The sequence below is a fragment of the Anolis carolinensis genome, chromosome 4 (assembly GCF_035594765.1).
Source record: "Anolis carolinensis isolate JA03-04 chromosome 4, rAnoCar3.1.pri, whole genome shotgun sequence".
Classification (NCBI taxonomy): Eukaryota; Metazoa; Chordata; class Lepidosauria; order Squamata; family Dactyloidae; genus Anolis; species Anolis carolinensis.
The window spans coordinates 155,807,076-155,825,181 of record NC_085844.1 but is presented as its reverse complement, the minus strand read 5'-3'; the positions used below and the strand labels follow the sequence as shown (position 1 = coordinate 155,825,181).

At 36.6% G+C, this 18,106-nt stretch overlaps 1 protein-coding gene across 1 annotated transcript in view; it reads right to left on the bottom strand.

The window, feature by feature from the left end:
* znhit6 (zinc finger HIT-type containing 6) overlaps window positions 1-18,106 on the bottom strand; it is a 43,229-nt gene that overhangs the window by 24,743 nt on the left and 380 nt on the right. Inside the window, exons 2-8 of the mRNA XM_003223038.4 lie at window positions 14,717-14,782; window positions 14,503-14,609; window positions 11,541-11,626; window positions 9,164-9,267; window positions 3,051-3,119; window positions 1,606-1,686; window positions 1,333-1,413 (exon numbers count right to left, since the gene is read on the bottom strand). Of these exons, the coding sequence (XP_003223086.1) occupies window positions 1,333-1,413; window positions 1,606-1,686; window positions 3,051-3,119; window positions 9,164-9,267; window positions 11,541-11,626; window positions 14,503-14,609; window positions 14,717-14,782 (594 nt within the window). The remainder of the gene's footprint in view (window positions 1-1,332; window positions 1,414-1,605; window positions 1,687-3,050; window positions 3,120-9,163; window positions 9,268-11,540; window positions 11,627-14,502; window positions 14,610-14,716; window positions 14,783-18,106) is intronic.

The following is an 18,106-nucleotide window of genomic DNA, read 5'->3' as shown; positions in this document are numbered from 1 at the left end:
ATCCAAAAGAAACACTAAAATCAAACTTCAAATTGAATGTCCTCACTATCACTGCTACTGTGGCTATGATTTTTCCAGTTGTTAAAACAAATTGTGGTAATCATGAAACAAAAAACCATTTGTAATTTGTCACCGTGCAAGTTATGACCATTAATTATGTCTTACAACTCCACTTCTTGCTTAATATCAAATTCTTCACTCAGAAAGGCTTCTTACCATTCTCCTGGGAAAATGTGAAGGTGTACTTCCCTAACCAGATTGAACAATTTGGCAGATGGTTCCTTCCTTCCCTTACTGGAAAAAAACAATAATCCTATTCCATGAAGTCATTTTGAAAGCATCTCAAACATAAAGCATGAGACAATGTTATTAATTTATTTTGAAGAAGATACTTTTCTATTTCTGAAAGAAAATCACCCAGGGACTTCATCAGCTAAGCTCCTTGTTGTGAACTATTTATGCCCCAAAAGAGAGGGAAGAGAAATAAAATTACTTATATGATTAGCAGGTGACAATGTTTTATTTTAGTAAATTATCCAGATTTTGATAATTAATAACCTGTTGCTAGTAAGAGGGAAGACAAGCATGTTATGCTTAAGAAACCACCTTGATACATAATTATACATTATCCATAACTGATCAATGATCAATAATTTTAAATGATAACCTACTCTAAAGGTCTATCAACTGAACAACTACATTTGATTTGTGCAATATCTTTTAATTCAAGACTAAGCTAGTTCTTGATTAAGCAGGGCCTAAACCCAGGGCTCTAAGCAGATTCAAATATTAAGTGGGAATTTTTGTTAATCTTTCTCTTAATTACTACACTGCCAATAACAGCTCAAACAACATTTTGCCTTCTCTTGGCTCAAAGAGACCTCTATATGGTATCTACATCAGCTGAAACTGCTGAAAGAAACACAAAGAGTAGAAAAGACATAAACGACTTGAGATGAAAAAGGTTTTCTTAATTTAAAAATACATCTATCTATTTTGTTTCTTAATGCAGGAAATTGATTTCAAAACCAAGCTGTTTGGTTCCTTACTTCCCTACTATAAAGCAAATGGCAGGAATATTTCAGGATTTCATAGATACCATAGTTCTGATACAACTTTACCTGAATAGATTGGGGACTGAATATGGCAACGTCTACATGCAAAACATATTATCTTGCACAAATGAGAAGAAAATGCTTAGTTATGTTCTTCATAACACAACACTGTGTTTTCAGCATAAGAGCAGTGTCTTTCTCTAAAGACCATTTTACCATTTGCTATCTTAGTATTCATAAAACAGTTTCCCTTCATAAAAGCAAAATTCTCTCTTACCTGGTTGAAACATGTGGCTTGTTTTCTACTTTCATAAGAATTTGTATGTCAGATGGAGAAGATATTGTGTAAATTTTTAATCTAAAACAAAAAATGTAAGATTTGTTAAACCCTACTTTTTAAAAAGACAGAAAAACGTTTTTATTAAATGGATGAACTACAAAATTTATAGACTGGTTGCTGAAATGTAACATTGCATCACAGATTATTCAGTGTTATTTAATAACTATTTATATCACAACAATGTTTGAACAGTAACGTTCAAGTACATACCTCTGACGAATGACAGGATCAGATACTTGAGGATTGATGTAGGGCTTAAGGATATCACAGAGTGGTTTATCATCTGGCACCCTTCGACCAAGAAGACAGAATGTATCAGCAAAAAAGGCACAATATTTCCAAAAATAAATAAGTCAACCCACAATGAACAAACAAAAAAAATTATAAACCATAAAACCATATACAAAACAGCTGAAAGGAACCTGATGTCTTTTCTCCCTGACTCAATAAACATTAAGACTAAGATATTCTGTTTTAAATGTCATCTTGTTATATTAAGCAAAGTATTGTATACACTCTGAGTACAGTAGTGAAAGGCGAGAGCTTAGTCCATCTCAGGAAACTGCAAAAGATCCTCAATGTATCCAACACTGTGTTGCCGAAGGCTTTCATGGCCGGAATCACAGAGTTGTGTGTTTTCCAGGCTGTATGGCCATGTTCCAGAAGGATTCTCTCCTGACGTTTCGCCCACATCTATGGCAGGCATCCTCAGAGGTTGTGAGGATGCCTCTGAAGATGCCTGCCATAGATGTGGGTGAAACGTCAGGAGAGAATCCTTCTGGAACATGGCCATACAGCCCGGAAAACACACAACAACCCAATCCAACATTAATATCAAAATCAAAATGTTGCCCCCCCCCCAAACTCCCCTTGACTTATACATGTGTATATACAGTAAATCCTTTACAGTTTAAAAAGACCTCTACATCCTTACACATGTTCTAATATTATGCTCAACTTTTCTAGGTAAAATAATGTTGTGGGGAAAGAGAACTCCTGAGTGATGGTATTTACTAGGCAAGATACAAACTAAGCAGTAATTCAATATACAGCCATGTATTGAAACAGGGACATCAAATATCTCAAATGGTTTGAGACTTCTTTGACTGCAAGAACAAATAAAAGCTTGAGAGACATGCAGTTTTAAGATGGTTCAGCTACATCTCCAAAGACCACCACCTCCAGGAAGGAATTTAAAATCTGTATACATATACATTAGATTCTCAGTTAACCGGAATTGTAGCAACCAAGAAATAATTATTTTAAATAAAAAGCCTGTTTCTATAATACAATTAAAAAAACTGTGTTATATTAAGTTCGCCTTTATTTTATTTTAATTACTGTATTTCAATATTAATATCAAGTCAATACAGAGTTTATAATATTGAGTACAGTATTAGTTAGGTCTATTTTTAATAGGAGCTCTAAACTCTCAATCAACTAGAAACTATGTTTATCCAGTATCTACCAATCCCGATGGGTGTTGGATAACTGAGAGTCTATTGTATAAACATATATACACAGATTCAGTTTATTGTTCACCTCAAAGCAATGATAACTATTTCAAAATAAAATGCAAAATATGTACAATGCAATACAGAGACTAATATGTAATTTTCACAAAAAAGAAATGATGCAGGAAAAGTCTGTGGTACCTTTTTTCCGTGAATGTAGCATGACTGTGAGGAAAAATGAGCTTCAAGTGCCAAAAGAACTTTTTTTCTCTGAAATTAAACCAACAGAAATGTTTAAGCCTTTGTCATATGAAGTATTAATTACAAATCCAATTAAGTAGTTGTTAAGGCTCTATTGCAGACGGTCCAAAGTGGACAGGAAGCTGGACAAAGCATTAGTGTCATCACAAAGGGCTTACTCACCTGATCTCTTCTGTAGGTAACACAGCTCTTATATCATTTCCAGCAATATCGGATTTGTTTACATAGCCAAAGAGTCAATCCAATATTGAGCAAAATGAATGGCTCCAGCAAACAAAACAGGTCATCTATTTCTATATGTTTGATATTTAATATTTTATTATACATCCTTCTGTATCAAGTTTAAATGGACACTGATTTGTATTGGATTGTGAGAATATTGTTTTGTTTTCATTTTTAAGGACAATTAAAAACACATAAAGTAATGTTCAATTTAAAAGCACAGTAACAAGCACAACATTTTGAAATGTTTACATTAAAGATCAAGGAGCATGATTGGCTAATACGAAAGAATGATGGTGTGTTTTGTAAGAAACCAGAAGGTTTGAATATACCATATTTACTCAAATCTAATGCTCCTTTTTTGACTACATTACATCGCTAAAATTGGGGTGTGCATTAGATTTAATAGCACATTAGGATCACACACGTAACCTGCATGAGTTGTCACACAAGAGATCCCAGCTTGGGACAAAGGAGGGAGAGGCAGCTGTGGCCATGAAAAAATTTGATGGGATGGCCAAGCAGAGAGGTGCAGCTTCCCATCAGCCTTTTTGTGGCCACTACCTTGCACTACATTTAACAGCAAATCCTTTTTGTCCTGCACACCTTCAAAATTGAGGTGTGCATTATATTCCATGATGCAATATACTCAAGTAAATACGGGAATTGTAAAAGAAAACTAACATTTTCAGAAGAAAACTAACAAGAGTTTGGGGGAGTAGGAAGGACTAGGTCAGAACTAGGACCAGGACAGATACTAGCAAGAGGTGACCAAGACAATAGAATCATCAAGTTGGAAGAGACCACATGGGCCATCCGGTTCAACCCCCCAGCACTCAGGAAAAACACAATCAAAGCACTTCTGACAGATCTACATCCAGCCTCTTTAAAAGCCTCTAAAGAAGGAGCCTCCACCTCATTCCAAGGCAGGGAATTCCGCTACTGAACAGCTCTCACAGTCAGGAAGTTCTTCCTAATGTTTAGGTGGAATCGCCTTTCCTGTAATTTGAACCCATTGCTGAGTCCTAGTCTCAAGGACAGCAGAAAACAAGTTTGCTCCCTCTTCCTTGTGACAACCTTTCAGAGATTTAAGCATGGTGATCATGTCTCCTCTCAACCTCTTCTGCAGGTTAAACATACCCAGCTCTTTAAGTTGCTCCACATAGGGCATGGCTTCCAGACTTTTGATCATGTTAGTCACCCTCTTCTGGACAATATGAAGGAATTTCAGGAAGAAGGTTCTTGAGTTCATGAAAGTAAAAATATGAAAAAGGGACTTACATTTGGGGGGAACAGCCAAAATTGGCCCACCATTCATTTAATGTGGCCCACCAAGCTTTCAATGCCAGGGCAACGTAGTTACATTTATACAGTCTTACAGTGACAAAAAGCCCTTTGAGGGCAACTGTAAGGTTGACGTGGTCCTCAGTGAAAATGAGTTCAACACCCTGAGCTACATTAAGGAGTGAGGCTAAGAGCTTAAACTACTATCCTCAAAATGTTGCATGGGCAAGACCAGGATTCTATGGTACTTTGACATCTACCTCAAGATAGATATTCTGTACCCTTCTCTCAGCAAAAAAAGTATGCTTAGGCAAGGTACAGTGAACAAACAGCAAGAGCAAGATAATTTGCATCCAATGTCCATGTTGCTGTTTTCTTTGTAAACCACAGATGGAAAGCATGTGGTCCTACAGATGTTGTTGCACTGCAACTCCCAGCATTCTTCCTCAATAGCTATGCAGTGATGCTTTGATATCTGCTGGGTTTGGTTCCAGGGCTCCTCACCGATACCAAAATCCATGGGTGCTTAAGTCGTATTATATACAAAGGTAGTGTAAAAAGCAGTCCCCTATTTAAAATGGTAAAATTACCACAGACTGTCAAAAATTTTAAAAAACGAGTCTGAGAGCATTACTTATCTGAATTCTCATTAGAAGTCAAAGTGAAGATATACTTTCGACACATAATGAGATTACATGAAAAGATGGATAAGATGGTGATGTTTGATAAAATCAAAGGCATGAGGAAAAGAGGTGGACTATATTACAGATGGATTGATTCAATAATGGAAGCCATAACCTTGAATCTGCAAGATACAAGCACAGCTGGCAATGGTCTTACATTCAGAGATCTGACAAAAGAGGAAGGTAACTTGTTCATACATTACAATGGTAGCATAAATAACAAAAGAAGTTATGAAAAATAAAAAGCTAAAAGTTTTGGAAACTGTAAGCACACAAGTTATGAATGTCAAGTGTTGCATTCAAATGAATCTCAAGCAATGAAAGAGAAAGGTAAAACAATTATAAATGAGGCTATTCTATATTCTACTGACTCATTACTTATATAGGTTAATTTGATTCATACCAGGGTCACCACACACAACTCATCATAGAATCATAGAATACTAGAGTTGGAAGAGACCTCATGGGCCATCCAGTCCAACCCCCTGCCAAGAAGCAGGAAATTGCATTCAAAGCACCCCCGACAGATGGCCATCCAGCCTCTGCTTAAAAGCCTCCAAAGAAGGAGCCTCCACCACAGTCCGGAGAAGAGAGTTCCACTGCCGAACAGCTGTTATTTAACCAGTTTAATCGTAAGTTGGTGGTCTTTGTTGCAGAAAATATTACTCAGTCAAGGTGAAAGAGCAATAGGGAAACCACAGGAATGGGATGTTTTTACTCCTCAAACTTAATTGTATGTTAATGTTCAGAACTGTACATTCTTATGAAAAGTAATAGGACAGGCTCTGAGGCAGCATTTTCAAATGAAAAGTATGTTCTCAAAAACCACTGCTTCAACTTTAAATATATAACCTACTGATGAAATGGCCCCAATTTCTACATAAGCTTGTTACACACTAACAGAATGGAAGGGGAGGCTAACAGGAGATGAGGACAAGCTGAGCCACAATGAACTGAAGTATGGCTTAAATCATTTTGGAGTAAACTCATCCCTGCAATGTTTCTATTTCTCCTAAATCTCTATAAACAACCGATTCAGCATAAATACATGATTGCAGTCCCCTGTGAAATTCTTGGAATCTCATTAAGGTAAACAAATGCAGAGTGCAAACAGAACATAGTTAAAGTTCTAACAATACAAAGGATATGTATCCACATTTAATGATGCTTAGTTAAGTGTTATTAAGTACCCAGCAGAGATCTGATATATAAGTACTGCCCATTTGTATGTTAAACTTTCGTACTAGCAGTTACCTTTTGATCGGTTGCACCTGCATGGTTAATTTCTTGATATCGCCTCAGGGTTCACCCCCATTTTAAGGTTCTCCCCCATGATCTTAAAGCACTTTTAACTTCCTCCATGTTTACAAGTCTCACTTAGCACATTTTTGCCAAGTTCATTTTATGATTTCATTGCTGTGTTTTAACTTGTGTTTTATTAATGGTTGTGACTTTATTTTATGTCTTTTTAATTTTCATTTGCGTGTTTTTCGGTACTTGATGTTATTGTATGTTCGTTTTGTATTTGTAAGCCGCCCCGAGTCCCCCTGGGGAGATGGAGGCAGGGTACCAAAAATATTATTATTATTATTATTATTATTATTATTATTATTATTATTATTATTATTATAAGGATGTTTTATCCTTACTACAAGTTCACCTATTTCTGAAAAACATGCACATTTTCACGGTACACATATGGCCTTCTGAGGTCTCAGAACACCAGGAGCTCAGCATATGTGCTGTAAGACTCATATTAAGCAGACTTAGAGGATGCCTCCAAGGTGACTAACATTCCTAAAATTCTTTAAACATGTCATAAACACTAATTAAGAACATCAATTATCCTTCTAACCCATCTTTGTGAAACAGATGGAAATGCTACATTGGTGTGCACCAGACAACAGACAAATATTTTAAGATTTCTGCAGCCAGAATAGAATACACAATTCTAAGGCTGTAACAACAATTTGTTCTAGCCCAGTATCTAAATAAATATGAATTTAATCAAGGTTGTTGTACTAGGCTTTAATAAACTTTTGGGAAACATGTTTGTAATAACAGTAACAAGACAACGTAAGTCACCAATAGATTGATAATTGATTTAAAACCCCTACTTCTTTTATATATTTCTTGGTGTATGCTTTACTGCTTCATATTTTTTCTGTTTTGCTTGTCCAAATAGTGCTATTAGTAGTGTATACATTTTTATTTCACAATCGCGACAGCATTTGATTGGAATATTAAGAAACCCTTATTTTTTTTCTTTTCAAACCATTTACATGTATATTATAAATGACTGTATACATTACTGAAATATAATGTAGGGATTTATATTAGTAAAACAGATGCAAGTGATTCCAAGTCTCAAGAGATATTTTGGCCTAGTTGCTAGCAATGAGGGACTGCTCATTGTATTTCTGGAAGAGAATAAATAAAAAATGTTTTGTAGAATCTGATATTAGAATAATTTTTTTTAGATGAATACCTGAACTATCTTTTATATTTTAGATGTTAAAGACAGGCAACATTTCCGCATATTTTTCTGATGTTTTATATTGATAGTTTGGTTCCAGTACTTCAGAAGGTATATGTTCAACTCAGAAGAAGCAGTTCTATAGTCTGGCTTACTATTACTCAGGGCACTTGCTTTAAATTTCTCATAACGCTCACTGTTTGCTAATATTTTGCAAGAGAGACATCTACTGGTTTACAGCTGAAATGTCATATTCCCTTTCTACTGCTATCTGAAAGTCTGACCCACAAAAAGATTATCATATCAGTATTTATGATCCCAGCCCTCATCACAATTAATCAAATATTCAAGACAAAATCAAATATTTAATTCAAAGTTGGCAAAATAAGATATATTTGATTCCAAGAAGGATTATTCCCTACACAACTCTAACAGAAGTACAGGCAGTCCCCGAGTTACAATATCTGACTTACACATGACACATAGTTTAGAACGGGGGTGAGACAGTAAGAAGTGAGAGAAGTCAACCCCTAGAAAGGGGAATTCTCCCCTGAAAGAGTTATTATGAGAAAAAGGTGTGTCTTTTTCTAAATCCAGTTATCACAGGGACAGAAAGTAAAGTGAAATCTTCTGACCAGGGGCAGAGACAGCACAATAAACACCACAGGGGTGTTAACCTTTCCCTATGCTATCCAAAGCTAAAAATATTTATTTTTGGCTGGAGTTACACTTTAAAAAGTACCTGTTCTGACTTACATACAAATTCAACTTAAGAACAAACCTACAGAACCTATCTTGTTTGTAATTAGGGAACCGCTTGTATTACATTAGTAAATGTTGATTTATATTTTGACTTGAAAGCTACCTGTGGTTAGATTCAAACCCCTTCTAGAAACATTACAAAAGATGACGTGGTGGAAAGGTAGCATGCACTACAAACAAAACCAACTTCACCTCCCCACTGTTTCTATCTTGCATGCAGAGGGGATACCACTGACAAGCTCATGTCGCTGCTGATTCTTGCCACTTCTAGCATCTTTCCAAGTGTAACTACCTAACAACCTATTCTGTTCTGAAGTGGAAGAAACAGAGTCAAATGGAAATTTCCCCTCTGCCACGAGGCACGTGCTGTTTGTCTCAGGTTTTCTCAACTCTGTTACTCTTAACAATGCCATTTCAGAAAGAGATTTAATGCCTGGGACCTAGAAATTATGTGCTATGTCCTGCCACATTTTTCCATTTTACTTATTTTAGAAAAAACAAGCTAAGGGAACTTCTGGTCGCTATATATCGTTGATAAGCTAGTTTGTCAGTGGAATTTTTGGAAACTCAATTTACAAAATACACACGGCAATTCAGTCCTATAGTAGTATTTACTATAAACATACTTCTGGCTAAAAACTGTAGAATTCTCACGCCTCTTTGTGAATCCAATTGGCAAAGTCCGTAGGTGGATGTTGTGCCTTCGGGCTCGATTTTTCAAGAAGTTTACCTGATGGAAAATGCAATATGTTTTTAAGGGTGGGGGGAAGGAATTATTGGTATTATGAAACTCTAAAACACTTGCCTTGTATACATTTTCAATATCACCTTTACTTGAGCAATGAGGTTACAAGAAATCTGGAAATGTTTGTTCCCATGAACCATAGCCTGCCATGTTGTTACTGGCTACTTTTAACTTTGGCGTGTTAACTAACGAAGTTTGAACCACAGTATATGGCGCTATCTTATTTCAACAAACCACAGAATCAAGGAGTTGAAAAAGACCACAAGGTCCATCCAAGTCAACCCCCATCATGCAAGGATGATTTCATTTAGGATTTGGATAACAAAGCTAAACTGTGGTTGATCTAATTCAGACATCTATTCATGACATTCCTAGAGGGTGTGGAATGCGCAAGCCTGAGGCTTCCTACTGCTTCCACTCATAAAATAAGCCATGATTTAGATTTAGATCAGGATGTAGCCAAAATGAACAGTGAGAAATGTTCTTAAAACCTGCCTCTAGATAAATCTTGGAAATATGCTCAAACAGATAATGGCATCCAATAAAAAGGAGTTTGATCAGTTAATTATTAATCCAGATTATTTTACACAAATCAGAAACATAATAGGCACTTAATATAACTATATAAACATAACAGTAAGTCTCAAACTACGCTGTTACCTAGAAACAAATCTATTGATTTCAGTTGGCTGTATACCTCAGAAAAACATACCTAGAAGTGCAGTTTGTGATCTTATTTTTTCTTAAGCTGAATTCTAGTTATTAGATTTACGTGTTACTAAAAATACATCCTGTGTGTAGTAACACAATCCTTAGATTCAAAAACAAAACTCTAATTGACACTATCAAAGAATCAGGAAAAGTGTTGTTAGCTCTCCAGCTCTTTTTTGTATCTGTAAATGAGAAATGGCTCCCACCAAGAAATATAGATATAAAGCAAGCATCTTCTAAACAGTGTGGCAGCCAGTGGGCAATATTTCCTATATTACTTGTTATACACATCTTTATGCCCATTGAAAGCTAGAACATAGCAACAGCCAAACTGTCCTCCAATATATAAAGATATTGATGCAATTGGTAGCGAAACTGGTGGTGATGAAATAATAATAATAATAATAATAAACTTTATTTTTATATCCCGCCCCATCTCCCCGAAGGGACTCCGGGCGGCTCAGAACAGGGACAAGCCCAAACAACAACAACATATTTAACATAAACTTAAAACATTCCAACAATACACAAAATAAAATAATGGACAAATACATTCAATCCAAGCAGATAAAATCAGAGTAATTAAAAGCAACCCAGTCAAACTGATAAAATAAAGGGACCACAAGCAGCTAAATAAAGGGACCACAAGCAGCTAAATAGTTTTAGACCAAAAATGGGCAACAGCGACTGCATTGTCTGTAGCTTTAAACAGTTCTTCCTCTATGCATGAGGCAGGGCATTGTGGGCAAGCATACAGATGCCGAGTTGTTTGTTCTGCTCCACAGTCACACAAGGTGATGAAATGTAAGCTCTAAAAACACTGAAGTTTATGTCCTGATTTTCTAATAACCAAGAGAACATTGTCACATAGGGTTCTTTCAAGCTGAATTTTGATGGGATGAAAACATTCCTTCTAAATGAGTAATGTAAGCCTTCATCAAAACTGTTCCTGAACTTCTTCAGAAATAAGAAGCCACAGCTCCCCAATGAAGAATAAAATTTAAGATCTAAACAATGACCACTAAGTAGACTCACACTTCTTCCAAATGAATACTGTTTTTTTTCATTCTCTGTAATACAGGGCATTGTTGTATTTACTCTTCTTAAGGTCTTTCTAATCTGATCTGAAGGGCAAATATTTTTAAACTGCTATAAAATGTGTTATGGCTGCTAGGCTTGAAAGTACAAGAGAGAGATGATCTTGAAAATGGAACTAACATTTATCACAAAATGTGTCATTTCTAGAGATAAACACATATAAAGTAACATTTAACTGTGAGTTTCCAAACACTAACACAAAAAGAGCTGACAAGGGGATGGGGTGGGAAATGTCATCAGAATATGTGCAACTACAAATATTTCCTGAAAAAGACATTTCACCAATGGCACCAACATCAGAGGTCGATGTAAAATCAAATCTGTCGATGTAAAATCTGTGGATATGGAGGGCTGACTGTACATCAACAACAGGATGGGGAGATACACTGTTTTGAAAAAAGATACACTGTTTTGCATGTATCATGAGCAAGAAAACTGTACACACTTACAAATTTATGGTTCTTTGGTTTGTGTAAGATATCATCTCGTGCAGCACTATCAGCCATCCTTGCCACATCTTCCAGAAACCTATAATCTGAAATTAATGCATAAAAAAGAGCAGTTTGAGTTTAAAAGTTTGAATATAATTTTAAATGAAGCTTAAAACTGGCTTTCACATCTTTAACGTGTTCATTTCAGGGATGGGGTGATCATGTTATTTTGCATGCATAACTAAGCAAGCAATTACTATGCTTTTTATGGTTTGGATGGGCTATCTTTTAACTACCATATTTACTCAAATCTAATGCTCACCTTTTTTGGATACGCAACCTTGCCAAAATTGGGGTGCGTATTAGATTTGCGTTGTACAATAATGTTCGTGCTGAACAAAAGCAAAAGAGGAAGATACTTCAGGATCTGCATCTGGAGCTCCTCTTTGAGGACCTCCCCTATAATTTAATGGCCATAGCCCAATGCTATACGACCTTGGGATTTGTAGTTTGGTGAGGAACCAGCATTCTTTGGCAGAAAAGGCTCAAGATCTTGCAAAACTAGTCCCCAGGATTTCATAGCATTGAACCAAGGCAATTCATTCTACAGCATAGATGAATCCCAAGGTTATCTTTTCTATCACTGAAAGCTTTGGTGTTTTAACACTTTTGTTTTTAAATACGGAATTCCAAGCAGGCAGCAACTGTAATGGCCAAATTGCAAAGAGTGCATTTTCTGTCACTGTGCACTACATTCGGAAGCAAATACTTTTTTTTTTTTTTTGGTTTCAGTTTTGAAAACTGAAGTGCACATTAGATTCGATGGTAAATACGGGTATTTTCAATATGAAACACTTCAGCACTTGAGACAATTCAACTGTGGTGTTCATGCTGCTTCTAATCACAACCTATGGCAATCCCAACTCAAATTCCTTTACTGTTTTTAAAGATATGATGCCACTGGGTTCTTCACTTGATCTATGACTTCCGCAATCTTCCTAAGTTGTTCTGTACTTAACGTCTGTTTGTTTATATCAAATTATCAGTGCTGGCACAGGGACAGCAGTAATGTCAAACAAATACAAAAATATTTATTGAAAGCAACTGAACCTGATGTATAGATTGTTTAATTACATTTTATCTTTCCTCCCACAAAAACTTGTAGTTGCCCTTTATTTTACGACTATACCACTAACAAACCAAATCTCTATGTAATACACTTTTCTCTCATGGATACTCTTCAGACCTTTTCTTTTTTAGTCTTGAATCAAACCCAAATCATTCAACTGCCAAAAAAGAAACCATACAACAAATTAAACATAGTAAAAATAAAAACATAAAACAGGAACATGCAATTCAAAAACGGTTCACTTCCAATCCAGTCATTTATATGCATATAACACTCAATGAATAGAATATATCCTGTCACTCAGTCTTCATTCACTCCTCAAATCATACCTATTATCTAGAATATTATAGTACAGACACACAGACACACAAACAGTCACAAAATATCTGTCTGAAGAAGAACAACAAGAACAAAAGAAATTTGCTAACTGTTAATGTCAATATATTTCTAGCTGCTCACTCTAAACCAGTTTCAAGATGACCAGGACATTTTAAGGGTGATATGAAGCAAAAACATCAATCCTTTCTTCCTTCTCAAACATCGCTAAAGCAACCTTCAAACTTATAAATTTTATGCTGTTTAACAGCCCTGTGTGACCATATAATTGCTGCTGCTGATTATTCTTAGGCTACATTCCTAACGACTGTTACTGGAGAGGAAATCTTGGAGAGCTGAAAGGGACATAAACTGGACTAAACCTAACTAGGATTGCAGGGTTGTTGTATGTCTTTCGGGCTGTGTGGCCATGTTCCAGAAGTATTCTCTCCTGACGTTTCGCCCACATCTATGGCAGGCATCCTCAGAGGTTGTGAGGTATGGATAAACTAAGTAAGGAAAGGAAAGAATATATATCTGTGTAGAGTCCAGGGTGTGGCAAGAGTCCTTTGTCACTGGGAGCCAGCATTAATGTTTCAGTTAATCACCCTAATTAGCATTGGAAATGTTTTGTCTCTTGCCTGGGGGTATCCTTTGTTCAGTCAAGCCCTCAGAGTGTTGGTTCCCATCTACTGTTTTGATTTTGGAGTTTTGTAATACTGGTAGCCAGATTTTGTTCATTTTCATGGTTTCTTCCTTTCTGTTGAAGTTGTCCACATGCTTGTGGATTTCAATGGCTTCTCTGTGTAGTCTGACATGATAGTTGTTGGAATGGTCCAGCATTTTTGTGTTCTCAAATAATATCCTGTGTCCAGGCTGGTTCATCAAGTGCTCTGCTATGGCTGATTTCTCTGGTTGAATTAGTCTGCAATGCCTTTCATGTTCTTTGACTCTTGTTTGGGCGCTGCGTTTGGTGGTCCCTATGTATACTTGTCCACAGCTGCATGGTATCCAGTAGACTCCTGCAGAAGAGAGAGGATCCCTCTTGTCCTTCGCTGACCGTAGCATTTGTTGGATTTTCTTTGTGGGTCTGTAGATAGTTTGTAGGTTGTGCTTCTTCATCAGTTTGCCTATGCGGTCAGTGGTTCCCTTGATGTATGGTAAGAACACCTTTCCTCTGGGTGGATCTTTGTCTTGACTCTCATGGCTTGTTCTTGGCCTTGCAGCTCTTCTGATGTCTGTGGTGGAGTATCCATTGGCCTGTAGAGCCCAGTTGAGGTGGTTGAGTTCACCTTGGAGGAACATGGCCACACAGCCCGAAAGACATACAACAACCCTGTGATCCCGGCCATGAAAGCCTTCGACAACACTAACTAGGATTGCACTGTTAGTGTAGGGCCAACCCACTGGTGGCATTGTACTGACCATTTTAGTCACAATCCTAAAATGGAGGTCATTGCCTATCTACCTTCCATAATCACTTACTCAATAGTTTGAGTTTTCAGAATAGATTGAGATTTTCAAAACTACACTTACCACTTAGAAGGTTTAAGTCACTGAACTCATTTACAGAAACAAAAGCCGTTTTTTCTCTGACTCCATTACAGCTGAAAGTAGTTTTATGTTTTTTCACACAAGCCAAACTGAAAGCAGACGGAGAAAGCAAAAAATAAATATAAAAATATTGGATTGGCAATCTGCTCTCAACCACCAGGTAGAAGAATACAGCAACAAATGCCTCTATAGTTACCTGCATGAATATTTCATACAACGTGGGCACCGATATTTTGCCTCTTCTGTGTCACACATTTCACACCTTAAAAGAGAAAACAGGAAAAAACAAAACATGCTTACATTTAAGAAACATGGCTGTGTTTTTAATTAAAATAAGACTTTAAGAAAATAACCCCTCAGAAATTGGAACACAGTAGCTTTATTAGTTAAGAAAAAAATACCCAGAACTTTTTCTATTGCTTTTAAATTGTATTTATGGCTTTGCTGTCTGTTAGTGGCTCTCAATATCTTCCCTGAACTCAATTAGCATCAATTTGCTTCCAGAAAAGGTCACTGAGGTACGTAAAAATATAGGCAGCCTGAAGGTTTCTGACAGAAGCAAAATGGGATGCCAACAACCTACTAACAAGCAGTCACTATATAGAATACGTACATTTATTCTCGGCTGCTAACAACTACTCTGACTTTTTTTGTGCGCTCATCTATCCATGAGCATATTGCCTACTTGCCCGCTACATACTGATGGCATAACAAGATAGAAAATCCACACACTTTATAGTGGAGCCGCTTTTTAGAAAACATGGTTTATCAGAGCATGTACATTTGTGCTCCCAAGGAACACAAGATGTCTGCTTGCATATAATTTCTTTACGTACCTGTCAGAGCACGATGACCTTATTTACATGTCATCTAAATTTTGAATTTAATTGCTGTGCACTTTGTCATCTCAAAGCTCCAAATGTCATGGTGATTTTTGCTTTAGCATTTGTAGAGGTGCGGTTTGAAGTCTAGGTCAAAGTGACCCAGGCTAGGTTTACTGTAGTAAAATCTGGGTAACCATTTAAAGACCAGGGAAGGGAAAAACAGAGGACCAATAATGCTTTTTTTTTTAAAGGCTACAGCTATTTTCTGAACAAACACCTATGCCTTCCAAAGCTGCCTTATTTAAAGGGAAGTTAACAACCAAGAAAAATAAATTTAGTTAGTGCTATCTAGGTTGTCATACATTTCTATAGTGGACCTCAGTGTTCAACAACTGAAAACAAGCATATATAAAGATCACATACTATTTGACAGAGCAATGAGAATAATTCACACCTGTTTTCTGTTCACAACACTCCCATAATAACAGTAGGGCATGCTTGTTAACATTGGCAATAACCTGAAGTGAAGGAGAACTTACCATTTTAAGACACATTTCAAAACTGATTTACATAGTTAAGATTGAGGCCCCTTCTACACTGCCAAATAAAATCCAGATTATCTGCTCTGAACTGGATTATATGGCAGTGTAGACTCATATAATCCAGTTCAAATCAGATAATATGGATTATCTACTTTGATAATCTGGATTATATGGCTTTAGAGATTGTACCCTACAATTAATCCCTAGGAAGCAGGGATTTCAGAGAGTTTTAACTACTACAAACTACAATATATTGGATCTAGATTTAGTCAGACTTCATAAGTGAGGCTTAGCACAGTGAAGTACCCAAAGTGGATCCAATGAACTGTCACTTAATATAGCAAGAGTACTCTTCTGCATTTCTACCCCAGAAGTGCCTACTGATACTATTTACATTGGGAGAATCATGCGACTCTTCGGATGTTGCTGGATTACATTCCTCACCATTGGCTACCCTTGTTAGGAGTTCTGAGAGATGCAGTCCAACACATCTAGAACAATGCTACTCAAATGGTTGTCTCAGGGCCAGACCAAAAGGTACTGGCTGATGATAAGTTTCTAGGAAAGAAAGAAACTACTCTAACCAATGGGTACAATGATGGTGCCTATCTCTGGCACAATGGGGGCAAAAATTGATGGTCTGTCACAACAGATGGCCTAAGCAGTGGTCTAGAAGGCGAAATGATATACATTTGACCTGCATGGTTGTGTGCAATGCAAAGCTTTGTATGAGAACATAGGAGGAGAGCCATTCAGTTTAAGAGATCAAGTAAGATACAGAAAGTGACCTGTGAAAGTTGTTTTCAAAGCAACACATGCCTTTCCCGCTCAGAGTAGTTGTGTTGGGGGAGCAAAAAACTGGATTTTAATGCATTATGTAGAGTTCCAATCCATGTTATCCTTTGGAAATACAGATCCAAACATATCAGTCTGGATTAACATAGAACAATGTCATATTATGGATATTTGTTTGTCCCTAACATACCTCTGTGATCTTAATACACTGCGTCGTTGTCCAGAGCCAATTTTACTTCAATCTCTCAATAAATCTTATTCAGTCACATATTATAAAATAAAAATGTCACAGCAAGTTAAAGGAGGAAGCCAACCTGCACATGATGAAGCAAGTTTGGGGTAATTTTAGGATTTAGAATGCAAAATTGCTACAGTCGCTGTTATTATTTGCTTCACAACCCAACTGCTGTTATCATTTATTTATTTACAGTATTTATATCCCACTCTTCTCACCCCAAGGAGACTCATTATTATTACACTATGTAACACAATTTTTGTTCCTGGGTTATAAATGAAAACAGTTTATTAAACTGCAAAAATGTTGTGTTTGTGGAACTTCCTGCAGCACATTTTGCCGTAGTTTTTCAATGACTATCTCACAGAGTCTCAACCAATTCAACATCTTTTGTAGCAATCACAGAAATGAAGTTTCTGGAGTATAACAACTACATTCAAAGGAAGGACCGCACAATTAAACTGAAAATAACACTTTCAAAGCAGGAACAGATTTTGGTTTCAAATTTTGTTACATAGTGTAACATTTAGTGCATTTAGCAGATGTAGTACTACAAAAAGTACTACTGTAGAGTCTCACTTATCCAACGTAAACGGGCAGAATGTTGGATAAGTGAATATGTTGGATAATAAGGAGGGATTAAGGAAAAGCCTATTAAACATAAAATTAGGTTATGATTTTACAAATTAAGCACCAAATCATCATATTATACAACAAATTTGACAGAAAAAGTAGTTCAATAAGCAGTAATGCTATGTAGTAATTACTGTATTTATAAATTTAGCACCAAAATATCACGATGTATTGAAAACATTGACTACAAAAATGCGTTGGATAATCCAGAATGTTGGATAATCCAGAACGTTGGATAAGTGAGTGTTGGATAAGTGAGACTCTACTGTATATTGGTTTACAGGAAAACCACAAAAAAGAGAGAATGGTTCCTTCAAAAAGCAGGCAAAAACGTTTTTGTGCTCCCAATCATATGGACAAGCAGATGGTTAAGCTAAGGTTCTAAGGTTTTTAAGGCTGTTAGGAATTGTGGGAGTTGTTGTCCAAAACACCTGGAGGGAGGGTCGAACTTTGCCCATGCCTGGGATACATAATGATAATGAGGAACCAATGGGTGCATCTACTCTGCAGAATGAAATCAGTCTGACACCACTTTAACTGCCCAGCCTCGATGCTAT